This window comes from Ahaetulla prasina, chromosome 3 (assembly GCF_028640845.1).
Source record: "Ahaetulla prasina isolate Xishuangbanna chromosome 3, ASM2864084v1, whole genome shotgun sequence".
Classification (NCBI taxonomy): domain Eukaryota; kingdom Metazoa; phylum Chordata; class Lepidosauria; order Squamata; family Colubridae; genus Ahaetulla; species Ahaetulla prasina.
The window spans coordinates 194,291,370-194,313,767 of record NC_080541.1 but is presented as its reverse complement, the minus strand read 5'-3'; the positions used below and the strand labels follow the sequence as shown (position 1 = coordinate 194,313,767).

The 22,398-nt window shown below is 40.3% G+C and overlaps 1 protein-coding gene across 4 annotated transcripts in view; it reads left to right on the top strand.

Annotated features, from left to right (window-relative positions):
• Positions 1 to 18,664: 18,664 nt before the first annotated feature.
• The window catches only part of DLGAP4 (DLG associated protein 4), a 177,484-nt gene continuing 173,750 nt past the window's right edge, over positions 18,665 to 22,398 (top strand). For 3 of the 4 annotated variants that reach the window (XM_058178596.1, XM_058178595.1, XM_058178597.1), the window contains exon 1: positions 18,665 to 19,622. In XM_058178596.1, the coding sequence (XP_058034579.1) occupies positions 18,665 to 19,622 (958 nt within the window). The remainder of the gene's footprint in view (positions 19,623 to 22,398) is intronic. The other variant, XM_058178594.1, reaches the window with a different exon arrangement.

Below are 22,398 nucleotides of genomic sequence, written 5' to 3'. Positions count from 1 at the left end.
TGCTTCTGAGTCCAATTCAATGTGTTTTTCCTACAAAGTCCTACAGGCTATCTATGGGACTGGCTTCATCCCATCACGTCAGTCCATCCCATCAGTCAAGCAGAGAAGGTACATTGCAGACCCCATCAGTTAAAGAACTCTGACTAACAGGGTAGGAAGAGAGCCTTCTCTGCTGTTGCCTGAGCCCTGTGGAATATTCTCACTCTCCTGGCCTTCAAAAAGGGATTAAAACATGGCCCTGCAGCCTTGTTTGAAGAGCCCAAGGGAGCATGCAGTCATGGGGTTAGTTGGTGCCAAGGAGAATCTTTTCCCTTTGCCTTTACCAGCTAATTTTTAATAACATTTAATTATTCTTGCTTCCTTAATTTTTTTTTAAGTTTTACAGTTTTTAATTTTAACATTTTAACCCTTTAATTCTAATTTTATATATAACGTTTTTTATAGTTTGATGTTTTATTGCAAACCACCCAGAGTCTCTCTTTAAGGAAGATGGGTGCTTCAGAAATATAAAACATAAATAAATAAAATTGGTACACGATTCATAGTTTTTACCTCCAGCTCAACAGAGTTGAGTTATTCAAGGTAACTTTGTACCAGTGGTGGATTGCTACCGGTTCGCACCGGATCAGGTGAATCGGTAGCAGCGGCAACAGGAGGCTCCACCCACCCACCTGGATGCTACTGCGCATGTGCAGAAGCTTCTGTGCACGTGCAAGCGTGCACAAGCGAACCAGTAGCAACGGGATTTGGAACCCACCCTGCTTTGTACATCTGTGTCATCACCCTCTCCCTAGGAATGTCTGTTGGTAGATTGAACCCAGAGAGGCAGATTTGCTTGCCTTCCTCTAACAAGATATCAGTAATGTACACCAGGATTTCATTCTTATTCACAACCAAGTTATGGAAGAAAGAGCTCTTGATGTACCAGCAACACCTTAAGACTAGAGTTGCCAACAATCTTCCTACTGGGACTTAGTAATAAGACTCCTGAGATGAAATTAGGGACCAATCACAAACGTTTCCTGTCATCTCTTTCCTGCAAATGAGCTATAACCCTTCCCTGAGGGGTTTCAAATTAGATGTAACCCTCCTCTGCCTCCATTTACACAGACAAACTCCACTATAATGACTTACACAATCAAATTCTTTCAAAACAGAACTGATACACAAACCTCGCCCATGTAGGAAGTCAACAATATGCGAGCAACATTCAGGTTGGCACCAGTGATGGGATTCAAAAAATTTTATTACTGGTTATGTGGGCATGGCTTGGTGGATGTGGCTTGGTGGGCATAGCAGGGGAAGGATACTGTAAAATCTCCATTCCCACCCCACTCCAGGGGAAGGTTACTGCAAAATCCCCATTTTCTCCTGATCAGCTGGGACTCGGGAGGCAGACAATAGATGGGGGCGAGACCAGTCAGAAGTGGTTATCTATACGACAAAATCGTTCAGCTTCGGGACCAAAATTGGGTAGATCCAGGTGGGATGTCAGAGAGCCGTCTTGTTGAGACTATTTGGGATGAGTTTGACCCTGTGGCTCCCGAGGACATGGACAGGTTGCTGGGTAGGTTGAACGCCACCACATGTTTACTGGACCCGTGTCCCTCCTGGTTGGTGCTGGCCGCACAGGAGGTGACACGAGGCTGGCTCCAGGGGATTACGAATGCTTCTTTGTTGGAGGGGGTCTTTCCAGCCGCCTTGAAGGAGGCGGTAGTGAGGCCTCTCCTCAAGAAGCCTTCCCTGGACCCAGCTGTTTTAGGTAATTATCGTCTGTCTCCAACCCGCTCATGTGAAGGTTGTAGAGAGTGTGGTGGCATGTCAGCTACCCCAGTACCTGGAGGAAACCGTCTATCTAGACCTGTTCCAGTCCGGTTTTCGGCCCGGTTACAGCACTGAGACGGCTTTGGTCGCGTTGGTGGATGATCTCTGGAGGGCCAGGGATAGGGGTTATTCCTCTGCCTTGGTCCTATTAGACCTCTCAGCGGCTTTTGATACCATCGACCATGGTATCCTGCTGCACCAGTTGGAGGGATTGGGAGTGGGAGGGATTGGGAGTGGGAGGCACCGTTCATCGGTGGTTCTCCTCCTATCTCTCCGATCGGTCGCAGACGGTGTTGACGGGGGGGGCAGAGGTCGGCCCCGAGACGCCTTACTTGTGGGGTGCCTCAGGGGTCGATTCTCGCCCCTCTTGTTCAACATCTATATGAAGCCGCTGGGTGAGATCATCAGTGGTTTCGGTGTGAGGTACCAGCTGTAGGCTGACGGCACTCAGCTGTACTTTTCCACACCGGACCACCCCAACGAAGCTATCGAGGTGTTGTCCCGGTGTTTGGAAGCCGTACGGGTCTGGATGGGGAGAAACAGGCTCAAGCTCAATCCCTCCAAGACGGAGTGGCTGTGGATGCCGGCATCCTGGTACAGTCAGCTGCAGCCGTGGCTGACTGTTGGGGGCGAGTCATTGGCCCCAGTGGAGAGGGTGCGCAACTTGGGCGTCCTCCTGGATGGACGGCTGTCTTTCGAAGACCATTTGACGGCCGTCTCCAGGAGAGCTTTTCACCAGGTTCGCCTGGTTCGCCAGTTGCACCCCTTTCTAGACCGGGATGCCCTATGCACGGTCACTCATGCTCTTGTGACATCTCGTCTGGATTACTGCAATGCTCTCTACATGGGGCTCCCCTTGAGGAGCACCCGGAGACTCCAGGTAGTTCAGAATGCGGCTGCGCGGGTGATAGAGGGAGCCCCTCGTGGCTCCCACGTAACACCTCTCCTGCGCAGACTGCACTGGCTGCCTGTGGCCTTCCAGGTGCGCTTCAAGGTTTTGGTAATGATCTTCAAAGCACTCCATGGCATAGGGCCGGGCTACTTACGGGACCGTCTGCTGCCACCGAATGCCTCTCACCGACCCGTGCGCTCTCACAGAGAGGGACTCCTCAGGGTGCCGTCGGCCAGGCAGTGCCAACTGGCGACACCCAGGGGAAGGGCCTTTTCTGTGGGGGCCCCCACTCTCTGGAACGAGCTTCCCCCAGGTCTTCGCCAACTTCCTGACCTATTTATCTGCGCAGGACTGGACTAGAATTTTAAATTTTTAAATGTTTAAATTTTAAATTTGGTTTTAAATGGGTTTTATTATTTATATCTCTATTTTAAATATTCGGCCTATGTAATAAGTTTTTTAAATTAATGTTTTACCCTGTATATATATATATATATATTTATATGGCTGTAAACCGCCCTGAGTCCCTAGGGAGATAGGGCGGTATAAAAGTGTGAATAATAAATAAATAAATAAATAAATAAGTGGTATTTACCAGTTCTCTGAACTACTCAAAGTTTCCACTACCACTTCTCCAGAACTGGTCAGAACCTGCTGAATACCACCTCTGGTTGGCACCTAATGAAACACCCAACCAACTCACAATACTTGCCCTTCATTACTTTCCCAAAATATAACACAAGTCCAACAGAGTCATCACTTAACTGTATACTCTCTCATTAATGCAAAGCCAATACACACTTGTCCAAAGCAAACACACAACCCAAATGAGGATCTGGCTGAGTTGCTTCATCTCCTACTCAAAGTGGTTTGTCCCAATTCAGTTGAGTTATCCTTATAGAAAAGTGTCAGTCCCTAGATGAATTCCCCAGATCTTCTCTATGTTTCAAGGCGGTCACAACTCCAGAAAATAGAGTCTTCAGTCTGGCAAGATTCTGTCTATAAAGAAATCAGCTTGGGAGTATTACCACATGTCATTCCTAGTTTTGGGCCTGACAGCATACTTTTTTTGTTTTGTTTTTCCAAATATATCCAAATATCCAAACATTATCTAATGTGACACCAATACAGATCCTTTCTTTTTTCCCTTATGGTGTCTCAACAATTCTGATGATTCAGTAGTCAAAGCCATAAAGGTCTGGTGAATCTTTATCCCTAGTTCCTCTCTAGGCCCATAGAAATATTTTGCAAGAAAGAATGGAAAGAATGTACTTCAGCTTCACAGAAAGAAACTACAGCAACAACAAACTTATACTGCAACTTATTTTTTAAAAAGTGAAGGGAAGCCTTTTAGTACTTTGGGAAGGGTATAGGAAAATAAGAGAAGCATGCTTCACCCAGCCTAGTCAGACATCAAAAGGATGTCCATGGGGAGATGGGGGGGTTGAATGGAGCACAAGCTTCCAAAGCTGAGGCTACTTCACTTACATAATGGACCAGTAACCCAGGATGAAATGGCAGCCTAGGAACTGGAGGGGAAGAGAGTGCCAAAAACTATCTAATTGTAGCTGGGATGTTTCTAGAATGGAACAAAGCCCTGGAGCTCATCCACTCTGAAGGGCTTAAGATGTTTCATGTTGGAAACAGTTTTAAATCAGAGTTGTGAAATGTGTGCAGGATGCATTGGCAATGGGCTGGGAGAGGGAGTAGAAGGAGGAGGACTTCAGCCCTCACCCAGGAAGCAATGAAACCATTACTGGTAAGGGGAGAAACAGAAAATTCTGATCTGCCCAGTGGATTTCAGAAAAAGGCAATATGTGTCTACATCTAATTAAGGCACTTTACAATGCTTTACAACTTTAAAATCTATAAATAAAATAGATTTTTGTCCTAAAGTAGGCTTTTTTTAGACTGGAGGTTCCTCCACTTCTGTGTATACCATTGCAAAATACCTTTACAGTAATATTTTAATTTACTGATCAATCTACCACTAGAAATTATACTATTTCTGTCATATTTGTGTTTTTAGTGGTACAGGTAAAAATTAATTATCGTTTGAAGTTCCTGCAGTTCTTCTAAAGAGCATCTGAATATGTGCCATTTAAATGACATTAAGATGATAGTCTGGGCAGTTGTTTAGTTTTTTCAAACAAAGTATCATTCAAATGGGTTGTTTTTCAAATGCTATCATTTCTCCAAATCCTTATTCACAATAGAGGAAATATAAGTGATAATTGCAAGCTTAATAGCATCCTTCCGAGGTGGGTAAAATGAGGACCCAAATTGTTGGGGGCAATATGCTGACTCTGTAAACCACTTAGAGAGGGCTGTAAAGCACTGTGAAGCAGTATATAAGTCTAAGTGTTATTGCTATTGCTGAAACAAAGTGAGACTGCATCAAAATAAAGACATTTATGCAGTGACATCATAGTGCAAACTCTACCATTATGAATTTGCATTATGATGTTCCACAAACGTATTTAAATTGTGGGATTCATTTCATGATGTCATGGATTTCTCATTTCCTTTTCCCCTTCCCCATGGAGTGGCAAGTAGGAACAAGTCTTATTTGCATCATGATGTTTTCATATAAATGCACTAATGATATATTTTTAGATCATAATATAACTGATACCAGGCACATAATACAGTACGTACATGTCATATGTTCAGCAATGACATGGCACACAAGATGTCATCATGGTTTCAACCAGATGTTTACCCCACATACTCAAATCAGAAAAACTGATTCAGGACCATGTACAAGTGGTAATATGGGCAGTAATTACTTATATCATAGACTTCTAAATATATTTCAAATGAAAATCATTTTTTTAAAGAAACCTTATGAATATTTTTTAAATGTTACAGTTTGGGGAAGTTCTGGCTATTCAGATTGAGATCCACCCATTAAATGGACCCTATGACAGTATATCTACATGAGAATACCAGGCAGAACTGTGTGGGGTGGCATTAAGAATATTATCAGCTTAGAATCATTACATTCCCACAAATGGTCTAAGTCCAACCCCTCTTGAGTTCCATTGACCTTTATCTGGCACCAATTTAATGCTGAACATTATTTGACTGGATTTTGTGTATATAGTAGTGGCCAAAATTGTGGAAACCTTTGGGAAAAGTATATTTTTGAGGTTTGATGGCTAATAACACCACTTTTTTTTTTAGTTTCAAGATAATCATATTCCACTGCTAGAATGGCCTGGGAATAGCTCAGACCTTAACCCAATTGAAAATCTATGGAGCCGACTAAAGAAACTTGTTAGCTAGAAGCGACCCAGCAATAAACCTCAGTTAATAGAAGCAATCATTCAATCTTGGTTTCACGTTATAAGAGCTGCAGAACTAAAAGACTTGGTTCACTCCATGGGAAATGTTGTAAGGCCGTAATTCATGCTAAAGGTTGCCCAACTAAGTATTAACTGATATGATAATTTTTGTATATCTCATTTTTTCTATGATAATAATTTTTGTATATCTCATGTTTTCTACATGTTTCACTTTTCTTCTTTATACTGTAACTGCTATTATAATAGCAAATCCTTCATAAAAGTTATTGCATTATATTCTTGATTAAATTATGTTTCCATTGATATATAATTTTATGGTATTACTCCAAAAAAAAAGTGGTGTTATTAGCTAGTTTTAGAAAATTCACTTTTCCCAAAAGGTTTCCACAATTTTGGCCATTACTGCCTTGAATAAATCTTTTGTGCTGCAACTTAACAGATGGTCCTGATATTTTATGCCTGACAATACCTATTTATAAGAATCTAGGTGAAAATATAAATCTACTTCAATTGTCTACCAGAGCAAGAAATATAGTTGATTGAGGATAGGCGCAGTGGTGGGAGTCAGCCAGTTCGCACTGGTTCAGGCAAAAGGTTGTTTAATTACCCACCCACCCCGCTATCAAAGTGGATCCTGGATCGCTGCAATGGAGAAACGGGCAACAGAGCAGCCGGCCCAAGGGAAGGAGAAGGCTGCTTTCTTTCTTTCTTCTCCCTGCTCCTCCTCCTTCCCTCGTTCCAGCCACTCCATTGTCCATACCTTTATTGCAGTGCAGCGTCCCGGATTCACTTTGATAGAGAGGGTGGTAATAATTTGCCTGGCCAAACTAACCCCGCAGTATCCCCTACATTGGGCCCAATCGTGCTGCCAACTTAATTCCTCACCCCTCTCACTTTTGCCCACAGACTGATCAACACCCCCTGCACGCAGCTCCACAGGGAGTGGGGGAATCCCTCCCTCCACTCCCCCCCAATTCTTCACCTTCTGGCACAAGCTCGCAGAAGCATCAACTCCTTGTCCTTGCCCCCCTCCTCATTCCTTGGAAATGTCGCCTCTTAAAAGAGCCATGTCCAGAAGGCTGAAGCAGCTTCAAGACCAACATGCAGACAAGCACTCTCAGAAACAGTCTTTTGGCAAAGGGTAGAAATTTAACAATCGGTTTGCCCAGAGTCAGTTTGGCCGTTGTGGGAGGCTCGTCCTGCATGTGTGGTGGAGCTAGAGGACGGGGATGGGCCACACCTTCCACAACAGCCAACCTGATCCTAGATGAACAGGTTGTTAAATGATTTGAATCCCACCACTGGCATAGGGTATAAAGTGCTTGAAATGCTTGCTAGTTGCTGTGGTCCACCAGCAACCTGCGGACCTGGCAACAGAGTTGGACAGCGATGATGTTGAGGTGAGGCCAGGGCCATCGGGAAGTGAGGTGCAGACTCCAGAGCCTCCAGAGACTGATAGTAGTGAGGCAGAGGAACAGGAGGAGCCTGTTCCTAATACATGCATGAGAAGAGCTGCCAGAACACAAGAGCCGCTCAAGCAAAAAAGGACAACTCAGGAGTAGGGCCAAGAGATGATTGGCCCCTCCCATAAGGCTTAAAACAGACCAGCAATGGCATATGGGCTTTGTTGGAAAACAATATTGATAGCTTCGTCTTCTGCTTTGTCTACATCTTGCATTTATTTTTGTGACTTCTGAACGTTTGTCAAGAAAGGCTTTTGGCAGTTTGCCTAATTGGACCAAGGTTTGCGAAATAACAGGAATTTGTGTTGGGAGGAATTTGTTTTAATTTAGTTGAACTACACTGGTAATGAAATAATTCTCGGCTGTTCGAATAAAGTTTTTTTTTTCATGGACTGAATTACCTACTACCTACTTGGGCCTGGGTCACAACACTAGTCATATTGGCCACCCAACTGTTGTTCTCGCCTACAGAAAAAGAAAAGGAAGCTGTTGCCTAGAAATAGTTGGTGATCAAGAGAAATTATCCCTGCAATTCTCAACGCTTGCATCAAAACTTGCTTCAAAGTACTGAAAGCTTTACTTCCATCAGGTTTTTTTTTTCTACTTTAGTTTTGTTCTACCACTCCCCACTTTATGGAAGAATAGCACTTGAAAGGGAGAAAAAAATCCCTATTTAATTTCATGAATTGTGAGAAAGTGGTATTCTGTAACAAAAAGATTACCAGATCTTTTTGCAAAGACCAGAATAAATATTGACACAGAATCCAAGGGACTGAAGCAGAAAATTGAAGATAATAGGAATATTTTTTTTCAATTATCTCTGGCCTTGGGGGTTCAGAGACACCCAAAGCACTAACAAGAATTGAAATACAAGGCAGTAAATTCATTTTCCCCTCCTCACTGCCAAGCGTACTTACTCATACAATGAATTCTAGTGTGAGAGTATGGAAGCAGCTGAAGCATGCAAGCTGAGCAACCTGTGGAAAGTGTTAATTGGAATAGGAAAAAAGGGCAAGAGTCAAGCTGGCAGCTCACACTTTTCTTCAGCCTTTTACTCTTGAGAAGATTCTGTTATTTGGTCCTCGGTGTGCTATCAAGCCAACTTAGATGATTTTTTAATCTTTGCCAGTTTCACCAAATTTAGAGATGCTGAGGCAAGTATGAACTTTGGAATTTGTCTCCTGTTGAGAACTAGCTACTGCATTTCTCAAGAAAGCAAATGTACGTTCCCTAGAATATACAACTATAGGGAGGCAAAGGGAACAAGGAACTGCAACGCCAGCAATTCCTTTCCATTAGCCATCAAGTGTGTTTGTGGCTGTGGAGGAGGATGTGTGTGGAGGAGATGACCTACCTTTCATTTACAAATTAAAAGAATAAGCAAGTTTATTAAAATAAACAAGATAACAAGTTTGAATGATTTCTTCCCATCTTTCTGCAGAGAAGGAAATAAAGACACAAGGAAAACCAAAGAAAATTGCCAATTTGAAAGAATGTTGGCTGCGGTACTCGATTTAATGTAATGCATTCTGGAACTCCTTTGAGCTGAAACTATGGAAAAAAAGTCTTTAATATTTTAATTACTTCTCTGCTTGATTTATAACTTATAAGCCACCCTGAGTCATCTTATAGGGGAGATGGAGGGGCATACAATTTTAATAAATAAATAAAAAGGAGAATCAACTCCAAGCCCCAACTAAAACCCCAGCTGAACCACTCCTTATATGTTAGTTGATAGAGTAACTTATTGGACCACCAAAAAAAGAGAGGAAAAAACAGAAATGAAGTAATTTTAAAGCACCCTAAAATGAGGGAGAAAAACAAAGACTTCTTTTGCAGGGGAAAATGAATTTAGGAAACTGAAAATCTCCTGTTACATTGGGACAATCATCTCTAAAATTCCCAATTACCTTGGTAGCAGGGTAAGAAAGTGTTCTGGTACCATATAATACCAATTCCACACAAAAAAAGTTGCCTTAAGTCTACTGCCTGTCATGGTCATTGCCAGTGCTCCTCAAAAATTCCATCTTTTGTCCATTGCAGGATTTCCAATAAGCCTTCTTTTTAGCACTTCCTAAAAAATGATTTTTGCAAAGACCTAGCCTAGCCTCAGGGTGTTTTATCTTGTGCTTCCTGTTACATTCCTGATACAGCATTTCTTGACCATGTATTTCATCCTGTGCTGATCAAGGTTTATTCTTGTGGTCATTGTAGATATTGGATTTTTTTTTCTTTACTCAAATTCATGTGATATATGCCCTTGGGAAGCTCAGTTTAAAGACTATAGCTGCTTCTGGATAAAACTCCCTTTTCTACCCAATCATGCAACACAATTGGACAGACTCTCAGGGATTTTAATGCATTGTGTTACAAACTCATGCATAAGGGAACGTTTTTTCCCATTTTACAGCACGTTGGCCCATAGCAAGGTCAGCCTCACTAGACTCTCTTTTGCAGTTACATGTTTGTCAGCTCCAGGGGGAAAGCACTTATTTGGGTTTCAAAACATGATGTGTGTGTGTGTGTGTGTGTGTGTGTGTGTGTGTGTGTGTGTGTTGACAGAGAAACAGAGAGAGAGAGATCCAGATTTTAAAAAAAAAATTATCTTCCCAGCCTAGAAAATTCCAAAATGAATAACATTGACAGATATGCTTTATTGCTAAGTTATTTGAACAGAAAGAGGGTTTATAAAGAAGAAAACATTAACTTTGTCACATATTTATTTCATTGGTTTCATTTATAGCCATCTGTACATCTATCCAACACTTGAGGTTGTTTATAGCAATTAAATTGCAAGTAACAAAACAGAAGAAATATAATGCAATTACATTCAATATATATTCCATAGATTGCACATTCCATAGGAGCCATATGGAAGAAAAGCTTCCCTGGTATGCCCGAAAGGTGAGGTTTTGGCAATGGGAGGTAGTCTTCAAGGATTGTACCATGCCAATAAATGGGCAATCATAGTCCCAGAGGTGACCCTTCAGATTGTCAGTCCCTAAGCTATTTAGAGTCAGTATCTTAAACTGTGCCTGGTAGGCATAAATAAGTAGTACAGTACAGTGGTGAAATCTGAACCGGTTTACTACTGGTTCACTGGCTGCGCACCATGCACCAAATGTGAGGTACACAAGTGCGCAGTGCACACCAAAATGAACCATGGGGTAAGTAGAACAGTGCGTGTGGGGGGTGATCAGCTGTGGCGCACAATCTTCTTTTTATTTTTAAAAGCATTTTTTTACAACCTATTTGGCTGAAGAGGTTGTTAAAAAATGCTTTTAAAAGTTAAAAAAAAGGCTCTGACAATCAGGCAGCTTCACTGGGATCGTCAGAACCTTTTTTTACCTTTTAAAAGCATTTTTTAACAACCTATTCGGCCAAAGAGGTTGTTAAAAAATGCTTTTAAAAGTAAAAAAAAGGCTCTGACAATCAGGCAGCTCAGCTGGGATCGTCAGAGCCTTTTTTACCTTTTAAAAGCATTTTTTACAACCTATTCGGTTGAAGAGGTTGTAGAAAGAATGTTTTTAAAAGTTAAAAAAAAGGCTCTGACGATCAGGCAGCTTCACTGGGATCGTCAGAACCTTTTTTTACCTTTTAAAAGCATTTTTTAACAACCTATTCGGCCAAAGAGGTTGTTAAAAAATGCTTTTAAAAGTAAAAAAAGGCTCTGACGATTGCGCAATTCAGCTGGACATGGACAGGGGGAAGGGATTTTTGCTACCAGTTCTCTAAACCACCTGCCACCATCCCTACTGGATCGGCCGATTCAGTCCAAACTGGGAGCATTTCACTTCTGGTACAGTAGTATACTTTGTAAAGTCATCAGTTCTATGATGCTTTGGTACCTAGTATAACACTCCCCAACTGGAGAGGAGGTGTGGCTAGCGTCATTACGAGACGACGCAAACCTCAGGTACTCCGGGGGGAACACCAAAATTCCTGTCATTTTGGGGGTCCTTGACGGGCCATAGCTGTCCTAGAGGGACAGCGAAGAAAGAAAGTGCTGGCCGGAGCAAACAGGGAAGTTGTGAATTCCCTGCAGTGCCGGCACCCAGCCTTTGACCCAGTGATATGGAAAGGCAGCCATTAGACACTGCCAAAGCCAGGACGGCCACAGAAGATTGAGCAGGAGTGAAGATCAAAGCAGAGTATTGTTACTGGGTGAGCGTTTGGCTAACTCGCAGGTAAGAAGAATTTTTTTAAAAAAAGCTCAAGAGATTCTTTTTGGATTGAATTAGCAGCTAATTGGCATGCAGAAATTCAAAGTGAAAGGGAACAACAGTAAAGAAGATTTCTAAGACAAAAGCCCTAAAAAAAAGTTAACATTCCATCTGGACTTAAAATTGGACTTAAAAGAAAAAATAAATATTAAAAGGAGGAGAAAATTGAGAGAAAGCATCTTTTGCGAACAAAAGGATTAAATTGAGAAAGATAAAGGAATCGGCTTTGTGGATTTATGAATGACATTTTGTTACGGCGAGCTGTGGTTTGGAAAGGAGCGTTGCTGGAGAGGGGGAAAACAACACTATTTTGTTTAGACTGCTAAAGAAAGAGGAAACAATGAAGGAGGATTTGTTTAAACAGCTGTGGCAGAACTTCAAAAGATTGACTAAGACTGGAATTAGGATGACCCAGGGGGGAAAAAAAGAGAAAAAATAATTTGAACTGAAAGAGAAAAAATAATTTGAACTGGCTTGCATTTGGAAATAGAAAAAAGAAGGGGGGGAAAAGAAAAAACTGGACTTGAATATGGACTATACAAAAGTTAAAATAAATAAATTTTAAAAAGTTTTTCTCCTTACATTGAAAACATGGAGAATTGAGAGGAATTATGGGAGATGCTTCAGATGGTGTGAGAATCCTTTAAAGGGAATAAACAAGCAGAGCTGTGGCTTAAAAATAAAAAAGGATGGATGACAAAATTATGAGAGAACAAGAGCAACAACAATATAATGCTGAAAAATAAAAGAGTGAGGACAAAAATATAGATGATAACATTGGGATAGATAGTGAAAGAAGAGAAATAGAAAGAGGGAAGGATGTTTTGGGAAAAAAGGGGGAAAGAAAAAAAGAAAAGATTGAAGAGAAAAGTTAAAAGAATGGAAAAAATAGATGATTACACTGGGTGACAGAATAGTGACAGAATAAAGAGAAGTGACAGAATAAAGAGAAGAGGAGGAAAGGGAGTAAAACGGAAGGGGAAACTTAAGAGAGTAAAAGTTAGAGAAAGGAGGTGGAAAAGAAGATATAAGAAAGAGAGAAAGAAGAAGATAAAAGAATGGGAGAAAGGGAGAAAAATACTGAGAGAGGGAATTGTGGAGAGAGTGAAAAAAAATGGTTAAAAGGGAAAAATAAGTAATAGAAAAGAAATGAAAATAGTGGTAGAAACTTTTAGTATAGACTATTGTAAAAGGGTAGTTTTAAAAGGGTTGAAATGAAGAGAATGAAGGAAGTTGAAAAGAAGGAATTTATGGGTCAATATAAAAGAGAAGTAAATGAAATGTGGAAGATATAATGTGATATATGTTTTCCTCTTCTTTTTATGTTTGAGAATGTATGGAATAAGAGGGAATTATAATTGATGGTAAGGAAGAAATAATAATAATAAATAGTCCAGCAGATGGAATGTGAAAGATAGTATGATCTATATGTGAAAATGATTGTTATTGAGATGTAAAAGGAAACAAAATTGAAATGTTAGCAAATTATGTATAACATTGGAAGAGAATAATAACTATTGATTTGGAAACGAAAAAACTTTAAGAAAATAAGAGGTGGGAGGTTGTAAGATATAAATGGAAAGATGAGGACAATGCTAATAATTAAAATATATGAGGGGAGGTTCAAGAAATATATATAATAAATGAGAAATCAAGGTTTCCTGGACACCAGAAATATTGAAATGGAAATAAATACAGCAACGGAAAGAGATAAGAAGAAGAAGAGAGATGGAAAGGGAGAAGGAGGGAGAGAGAAAGAAGAAAGGAAAGAGAAGGGGAGGAAAGGTAGGAGAAATAACAGTAGGAGAGAAGGTCAGATAGGGAGGAAGTGGGGAGGAGGGGGAGAAAGGAAGGGGAAGTAGAGAACGAGTAGGAGAAGAGACAAGAAAGTAGGTAGGATGAAAGAAGGGAGGAAGAGGAATGAGAAGAAGAAAGGACTGCTGTGAAAGGAAAAAAGATGAAATGGAAGAAAGGCAACCTCGAACATATTTGAATATATCAGGATAAAAACTGAAATAGTTAAAAAAGAAGGATGAAAAAAATGTATACCAATAAAAATGGAGAAATTAAAATCAGAGGGTGAAAGAAGAGGATATTTAGTGAAATGAGCAAGGAAATATTGGGGTATGAATAAAAACTATGAAAAAAAAGAATATTTTGCCAAAAATTGTAATTAAGTAAAATGTATTTGAATATATTGAATTGTACAAGATATGATATGGTCAATACTCTGTTCATAAATTATGTATGAATGTAAGGGGGGTTGATCCTACTCTAATGGATGCTAATATCTGAGTCATATCTACTACCTATAAGCATAGGTTTGCCAAGAATTATCAAATTAGAGCAGAAAATTCTGCTCCAAAGCAGATTAAGTCAGAGACAATCTATAATCACATTATTGTGCAGTCATTGTCCAAGTGACACTGACTCTAACAATATCTATTTAAATGCTTTCATAGGAAAAGAAAGTAGCCCACTCATTCAATCAAAGAATGGGCATGATGAAAAAGAAATTTTCATTTTGCTTCTTAACTGCCACATATTTTAGCTGGGGAAGTTGGGAGGGGGTTGTTGTTGGAGCGGTAGAAAGTTAGTCATAACAACATTCCGTATTCAAGGACATCCAGCGACTGATGAAGACTGCCTGAAGATTGTATCCAATTGAGTGTGAAGAGTTGATTGGACAATGTGATGAACTTGTGGACGTGGGGCAGGGCTGTGAACTGTCAACTGGGTGTGGAAAACCTGAAAGCTTTCAGTTTCAGGTTTTCTCAGCTGTGCCAACATGACAGCTCTAATAAATTGGAACTTTGAGGAACCTCAAGCCTCAGAGCTTTATTTCGTTGGGGGTGTTCCTTGGAACCCTGACAGAAATCCCCTAAGTATTGTTAAATAATCTACCCAGCATGGATAATGATAAAAAGAAGGACACCTGCAGTTCAAGAATACCTAAAAGTGTACCTATTATCAGTTGCTATTGTAAAGGATGATAAGAGATATGGTATTTTATTGCTAAAGGGAACTCCAGCCCAATTTATGATCAAGTGAGATTATACAATGCTTTGTAATCCATCTTCCATACTTCTATTGCAAGGGAAGAAACAAAACAATAAATTTGTCTGGCTCAGAGAGACTTTTAGAAATAGCTATCTGATAACTTCAGTGAGCCAAGAAGAAGATAACGATGCAGGCAGTCTTTCTTGTTCTCCTTTGTTTTTTCTTGGATTTATACTCTCAGGTGCAATTCCCAAGTGACATTGGGAAAGCTAATCCATTGAATAGATCTAGCCCATCCTTAAAAGTTCTAAGTCTTTAAAAAGTTAGTTCAATCTAAAGAAGAATTCTGTTACCTACATTGCCAGTGTTAGTGGCTTAGTCATGTTTAAAAAAAAACTTGAAATAAATGCTTTTTCTCTTAAAAGGATACAAATTGTACAATCCTAATGTAGATTGTGTGCTATGTTTTATGCTGTGTAGGGAAGGACTTTGCCCATCCTTGTGGCCTCATAGCAGCTGCGAAATTCTATTGGCAAAACCAAATACTTCATCTTTTAACTCTTGTCATTAACTTTTGTCCTGACAAGAGGAGATAGCAAAGGATGACTAGTAACAAATGCAGTCACATTTCCAAGTGCTTCCTTTAGAAACCTTTGGAAACAAATGCAAACAGTTCAGTAACAGTTGTACTCTTGATCACCTCTCATTCATTTCAATGTGGCTCATGAAGAAAAAGAAATGCCCCCTATCTGGTCATATGGACAATGGAACTACTTCCATTACTGCACAGAGAATAGCTTTTCCTGATATGCAAGTCTGCATAGAACATATGCCTCATTTACACTAGGCCAGGGGTGTCAAACTCGTGGCCCACTGGCCAGATGCCTCATGCATTGGCCGTGCCCACTTAGCGAAGCGGAAAACGTTGTGATACGTCACGGGACAACAACATAATGCTGCGGGACAACAACATAACGCTGCAAGTTTGACACCCCTGCACTAGGCCAATCAAACTTATGACAAAGAGAGAATAGAATAGAATAGAATAGAATAGAATAGAATAGAATAGAATAGAATAGAATAGAATAGAATAGAATAGAATAGAATAGAATAGAATAGAATAGAATAGAATTTTTATTGGCCAAGTGTGATTGGACACACAACGAATTTGTCTTGGTGCATATGCTCTCAGTGTACATAAAAGAAAATATACCTTCATCAAGGTACAACACTTACAACACTTAATGATAGTCATGGGGTACAAATTTAACACTTAATGATACAACATGTAATGATAGTCATAGGGTACAAATAAGCAATCAGGAAACAATAAATAAATAACAACTACATACCATTTAAAAGAGACAATCAAAAAGCCAAAATGGAAACAGACCAAAACACCTCATTACCAATAATCAATGCCCAGGTGAGCAGAGATTAACACCAAAATTAACACCAGACTAACAATTAAGAAATAAACAATAGCCCAATTAAAGAACCACCAACTCAGACAAACAAGCTAACAGTAAACAACAGACTAATCAAGGAACCACCAAGAGCACTCCTACCATCACTGACAAGGCAAGCCTCTAGTATATAAAATAAGCACAAATCCTACTCTCTTCTAGCATTGATGATGTTACCTAGTTTGATAATGAAACATCTGCTAGAAAGCAACCAAGCTAATGGAGCACCAAGGATCTTGCACTAATGATTCTGTAAGGTAGCCAATACGGACTAATATCCTATGCAAATGATTTACCACTTCTAAGAACAATGACCAAATGCAAGAAAGCAGGTATTTTAAATACAACAATGCACCTACTTCCATAAAAGAACCTCCTTGATCTGGAATAAGAGCTAATTACTCAGATAGAAGCAATCAGTGAAGAAGATTTGATGGGTATTATCTTAGCCTGAATAACTGCAAACTCCAAACTTACAATTGTGGAACTGTGTACAGAGAACTATATTACAGTATTTCTCTCCTATATAAATATTCATGAGCAAATCCATATGGATGTTTCAGAACTTCAAAGCATGATTGATTTTCCTGAGTTGCTCTTGACCTTTCTGCTTGTCCAATTACTTTGCTGTAGAGGAAATCATGGCCCATTGCTATGCTGACCCAACTGCTTACTCCATGGAGCCATTCATATCATATTAATGCAAGCACCCACTTGCAATCTTATCATTGCAATTGCAGTGAATTGGGACATGAACTCACAGCTGTTTGTTTCTAAACCTTGGAATGGCTGGTATACAGTAGGGTGATGAGGAATGGGAAAGGAACCAGCCCAAAGCAGTTGGCATTCCAATACAAAAGCAGATAAAAACAGCTTTATTTGCATGTTTCTACAAGCAAAGCCCTTCTCAAGGTTTAGGCTTTTTATAGTCCAGTGATTAAAACTATGATACAAGACTGTTCAAGTTTGCAAAATTTAGAATGAAACATTATCTGTTAACAGTGTCAGGAACAAACAGCTCATTTATATTTATTTTTCTTGCAATGTAATTATTGGTCTAATCTTGTTTATCACCACTGATTTCAGTTTGAAAGACTAAATTAAACCTACATGCTTTATCCAAGCTGGGTTGGTCAGCAGGACCAGACGATTAGTCTTCCAAATTTTTGGACTCATGCTGGAGCCCATTTTCAGGGAACTTGTTTTTACCAGAATGTGTGCTTCGGACACATGCATAGTATTTATGGGGTGCCTATTTGTGTGTGTCGTTTTAGTTGTTCGTGGGGCTGTTGATGGTCACTATTATTGGCTGTTGTTTCTTTGTACTGTCAAATCCTCAACTCCTAAGTACCAGAGAAGCTGGTGGTATAAATCAGCGTTCCTGGTGACTGACAAGGGGCCTGTTTCCCAGGCTTCAGTTATTTCACTGGCTATTTTTGTACCTGGTCGGCCAACAATCTTAGTGGCTGCACAATTGAATGTATGTCCTTGTTCATTGCAATGGGATGCTACCAATGAATTTGGGTCTCCTCATTTGACCACTCACCTGTGTTCTTGCTGTCAGGTAGTTAGCTTACTCCTCATCTGTCTTACATAGTCACAGGGGCAATCCAGGTGGGGGTTCTGGTACATTACATAAGAAGTATCTCCCACCTCTAAGCAATCTTGTCAATGCATGATTTGTCCTCATATGGTAACCTCTGGGTGATGTGCGATGCCCACTTACAGATCTCAGAAACTGGTTCTACTGCTTCTGAAATGTTTTTGATGTATAGCCTACATTCTTTAGTTTTAGTTTGGTATAAATCAAACTACTGAAAAGTTTTTGCAGTTTTTTTCACCCCTCTTCACCAATATACTTCTTCATAATGAACAATGATGAGGCAGATTTATTTTTGTCAATTCGTGCCAAATGCAAAGCTGCTTTCCTTTTGTAAGTTTCTATATACCATTTTTCATGTACAACATGTGAATATTTCATTCCTTTGGTTCCATAACTTTATATAGTTTGATGCAAACTGTAAATTTTCATTCACCCAGTTAATTAAGGTCAATTCAGATTATATCAGAACAACTGCAAAAATAATAATAAAGGTGGGATAGAAATAAATATTCTGAATTTTCTAAATGAGGTCAACTTCGTACACCAGAAATTCTTTTGAGTTGCCCAGGAAAGGAAGCAGATACCCTAGTGAGATTTTCAAAGGGGAATGGATTATCAAATACAATAACTTAAATCATTGTCCCATTTGAATTGAGGTCTCTTGGTTTCTCGAATGATTGTTTCTGTTACTCATTTGTAGTTGTGATTATTAGTGATTTCTATAGATCGATCCTGAGAACATATTTTTTCATCTTTTAATCACTCTTTCTGTATCTTTTTTTGGCTGTAGAAAAACTTCCCAGTCAAGCTACAGTGACCAGGAACAGAGTGGATATATCCTCCGTGCCATCTTACAGAAGCAATGCTCTAGGATACCTCAGCACCATGAAGGGGTTAGGAGATAACCGAAGTCGCCATCTATCTGATAACCTAGACTCTCCTCAAGACTCACTCTATGCCACTCAAGATAGGAATCCTTATCTTCTTAGTCCCACGGATTCCTATTCAATGGACCCTCGGTTTCCAACACCCAACTCTCTTCACAGTGACTGCCTCCTTCCACTCAACAACCAGATTTCTAACAGCAGTACATTTCCACGTATTCATTACAACTCTCACTTTGAGGTTCCTGATGAGAACCCCTTTCCAAGTCATGCCCAAGCCACCAAAATTAACAGACTCCCTGCAAACCTACTAGACCAATTTGAAAAACAACTGCCCATCCACAGGGATGGTTTTAGCACCCTCCAGTTCCAGAGAAGTTCAGATGCCAAACACCGGAATGAAAACCCCGGGAGAATACGGCACTTGGTTCATTCAGTCCAAAAACTTTTTGCTAAGTCACAGTCCTTGGAAGGTGCTTCTAAAGGCAGTGTGAATGGCAAGAAAGGTACCGAGGACTCAAAACCAAACCGAAGAAGCAAGAGTAAAGACCGTGCAAAAACCACAGAGACTAAACGCAGGACGAGATCCAACATATCAGGCTGGTGGAGCTCAGATGACAATCTAGACAGTGACACCTGCAACTATCGTAACCCTATGGGCCTCATGACCCTTGGCAGGCAGCCTGATCACAGCCAGCCTAAATACTTTATGCATGCTTACAACACAATCAGTGAACATATGCTGAAATCCTCCAAGAGCAATAATGACCTCAAGATCACCACTTGCACCAACATCCCTATCAACAGTGAGTCAAACTATATCAAAAGAGGGTCCTGGTCCACGCTCACACTCAGCCATGCCCGAGAAATGTGCCAAAAGGCTTCAGCTACCATCGACAGAGCGCTGTTGAAATCTAAATCCTGCCATCAAGATTTAGCGTATCAGTACTTGCAGGTGGGTGCCATGCTTGAGACTTTCTTGCGATTATGTGAATGTTGGATAAAGAACATTTTGATTCAGTTTAGCTAAGAACAGGTCTGCACCATAGCCTAAACCTGTTGTCTTGGTTATTTCTGAAGCCAACCTCAGAAAGAACAGTCTAGGTTGCAATGGCTTGGCAATGTAACTGGGCTGATGCTCAGTCCACACTACGGCCACTGTAAGACCTAATCAATTATTCCCTGTTTCCTGTCCTTCCCTTATAGGAAGCCTCACTGCCTGGCTCCTATGTAGGGTGATCTACCAGCACCTGCCTTTTCTTTGGGGGGGGGTTGTTCTCTCCTCATTAAACCTACAATCATTAATCCCTTTACTTTCCAGATGTTTGCACTACTTACGCATGCCTTTTGTTCCATTCTTCCTGCTCTTTTTCCTTAGACCAGTGTGGTCAAACTCAAGGGCCGCGGGCCAGATGCGTCATGTGCTGGCCATGTCCATGCCTGGTTTAGCGAAGGGTGGAAAAGTCACAATACGTCACGTGATGATGCTGTGACGATGCATGTTTGACACCCCTGCCTTAGACACTAGCAGCAACTCTTTCTTTTTTTAACCTTATATTGTAGCTTTCTTTACTGTGGTCAGGGGGTGGAAAAGCAAAGGGACAATGTTTCACCCAGCCTGAGAAAAAACTAAGAGTCCCCACAGGGACATCTCAAGATTGAATGAGTATGACCTTTTGGAGTTGAGTATAGTTCATTGATTTAACAGGCCATTGTTGGATCAATCACAAGATTGTTTTAAAAACAGCAGCTGCCGATCAGCAGAGAATCTAGCAAGCACCTACAGTGTCTAGGGCAGTGACCAGGCACCGGGCAGGAGGGGAAGTGCCAGGCACTGCAGTCAATTGAAACTGCGGCTGCTACTAGAGTGAAACAAAGCAGTGGACATCATCTGCTGTGAAGGGTTTAAAAGGGTTAGGTTGGAAAAGATCAGTTTTGAACTGAAGCTGTAAACGTTTGTGTGGGATACATTTGCTGGCTGGGAGAGGAAGTGGGAGGAGGACCTCAGCCCTGTCTGCACTCCGGAAGCAATGAACGGTTTCTACTATCGTTGGGCGAAGCAGAAAGTGTGAATCTGCTTTATGAAGTTGGAGTTGGTGGGGTGTATATTTGTAGGATCCCAACTAACTAAATAATTCATTATTTGTACTTCCCAATTCAAGACTTCTTTCTCTGTTTGTACTTAGCTAAAAATAAAGCTTGATAGGAAAACGTCATTAGAGACTAACATGTTAAGCATCATGGAGAAGCTTTCTATTCTGACCTTTCAGATGAATATAGCTTACTTTTGCTATTGTTATTGAACAAATATCTGCATGTTAAACACATGTTGGACAATCCAGTAAAAGTATATAATATATGAAGGCTAATTTGGCTATGTGTCCTGTTTAAAATAATAGAGTAGTTCTGAGACACTGAGTAATTCAAACCCTTTTGACATCAATACTTGTCCCCAGGACTCTTACTTTGTATTATCCCTGTGATTTACTCTGTTCTATCCTGCTATTTTCTGTACTGCAAAACATCTACTATAGCCAGAAAATAGTGAAGAGAATCAGAACAATTCATCACATCGTACTAGGCACAGTTGTACATCTTGGCTCTCCATACACTTAATCTTTATTCAGGAGTTGGCTTACTCAGCAACAGGTTCACAGACAAAACTAGAAAAGATTTGGGGGGTTTTTATTGAAGACAGGAAAAAGAAGTCATTTACACAAAGGATTTGCCAGCTGCAGTGTACAGATATCAAGGCCTATATAGAGGTCTATCTATCTTTAAAGTTTCTTTTATTCTCATGTTCGCCATTGTATTATTACCTTGGAAGATTTCTGATTTACATTGATATGATTGTCTCCTCTTGCCTGAAAATTTCAGGTTCTGGTCTCATCATCTTGATTCCTTCTAGACCTCCTTCCCAACTAGCATAAAAATGTGGGGTAGAAACCTCCCAAGAATGGCTAACCTCTGGGTAGTCCTTCTAATGAATATTCCAGACTACTTCTCTTGTGTTGAGATTCCAAAACACATTTCTCTCTCACTCCCTAAATGGCCAGGAGGGAATGGTAATTTTAGAAAATAATATATTTTCCATTGTCTGGAAATTGCAAGAAAAACGCCAAGAGATTTGATTGGTGCAATTTCAGGAAATGGTCCAAAAATCTAGACATTTCAGCTTCTATGTGTAGAGATATCATGGAAGAGAGAAATCTGGTAGAAAGCCAAACCTGACAGCCAATAGCAATGGGGGAAGCTGATTATTACAGCAGAGAGTTTTAGGAGCTGCTGGTAGGAAGCATGAGATTGTTAAGGAGCAAGTTGACATCCTGAGAAAAACAAAAAAGCTCTGAAGAATGGATAGGTAAGTAGTCATTTGTGGCAAGAGTAGAGAGATGGTTGGTCCCAATGGAAGTTTTGTGTCTGAGTCCACACATGTAAGTCCTGCTGTTACAGAATACAGATTCTATTAGTTAGGAAAGGACTTTCAAAATGGTTTAAGAGTCTCACGGGATAATCCTGTGCCAGAGGAAGAATATCTAACTTTTCCAGGTACAGAATAAAAGAGAGTTGAAGGGTAAAAACATGCTGGCTTACACAAGAAAGCATCGACCTGCTTGCTCTGTAGTTAGAAACTAAGACATTTGAAAAAAAGCACTGCATGAGCTACTCAAAAATCTATAAGTATTCCAAATTCCTGTGATCAGTTTGGAGCTTTCCTTCAATGATAAGGCATGC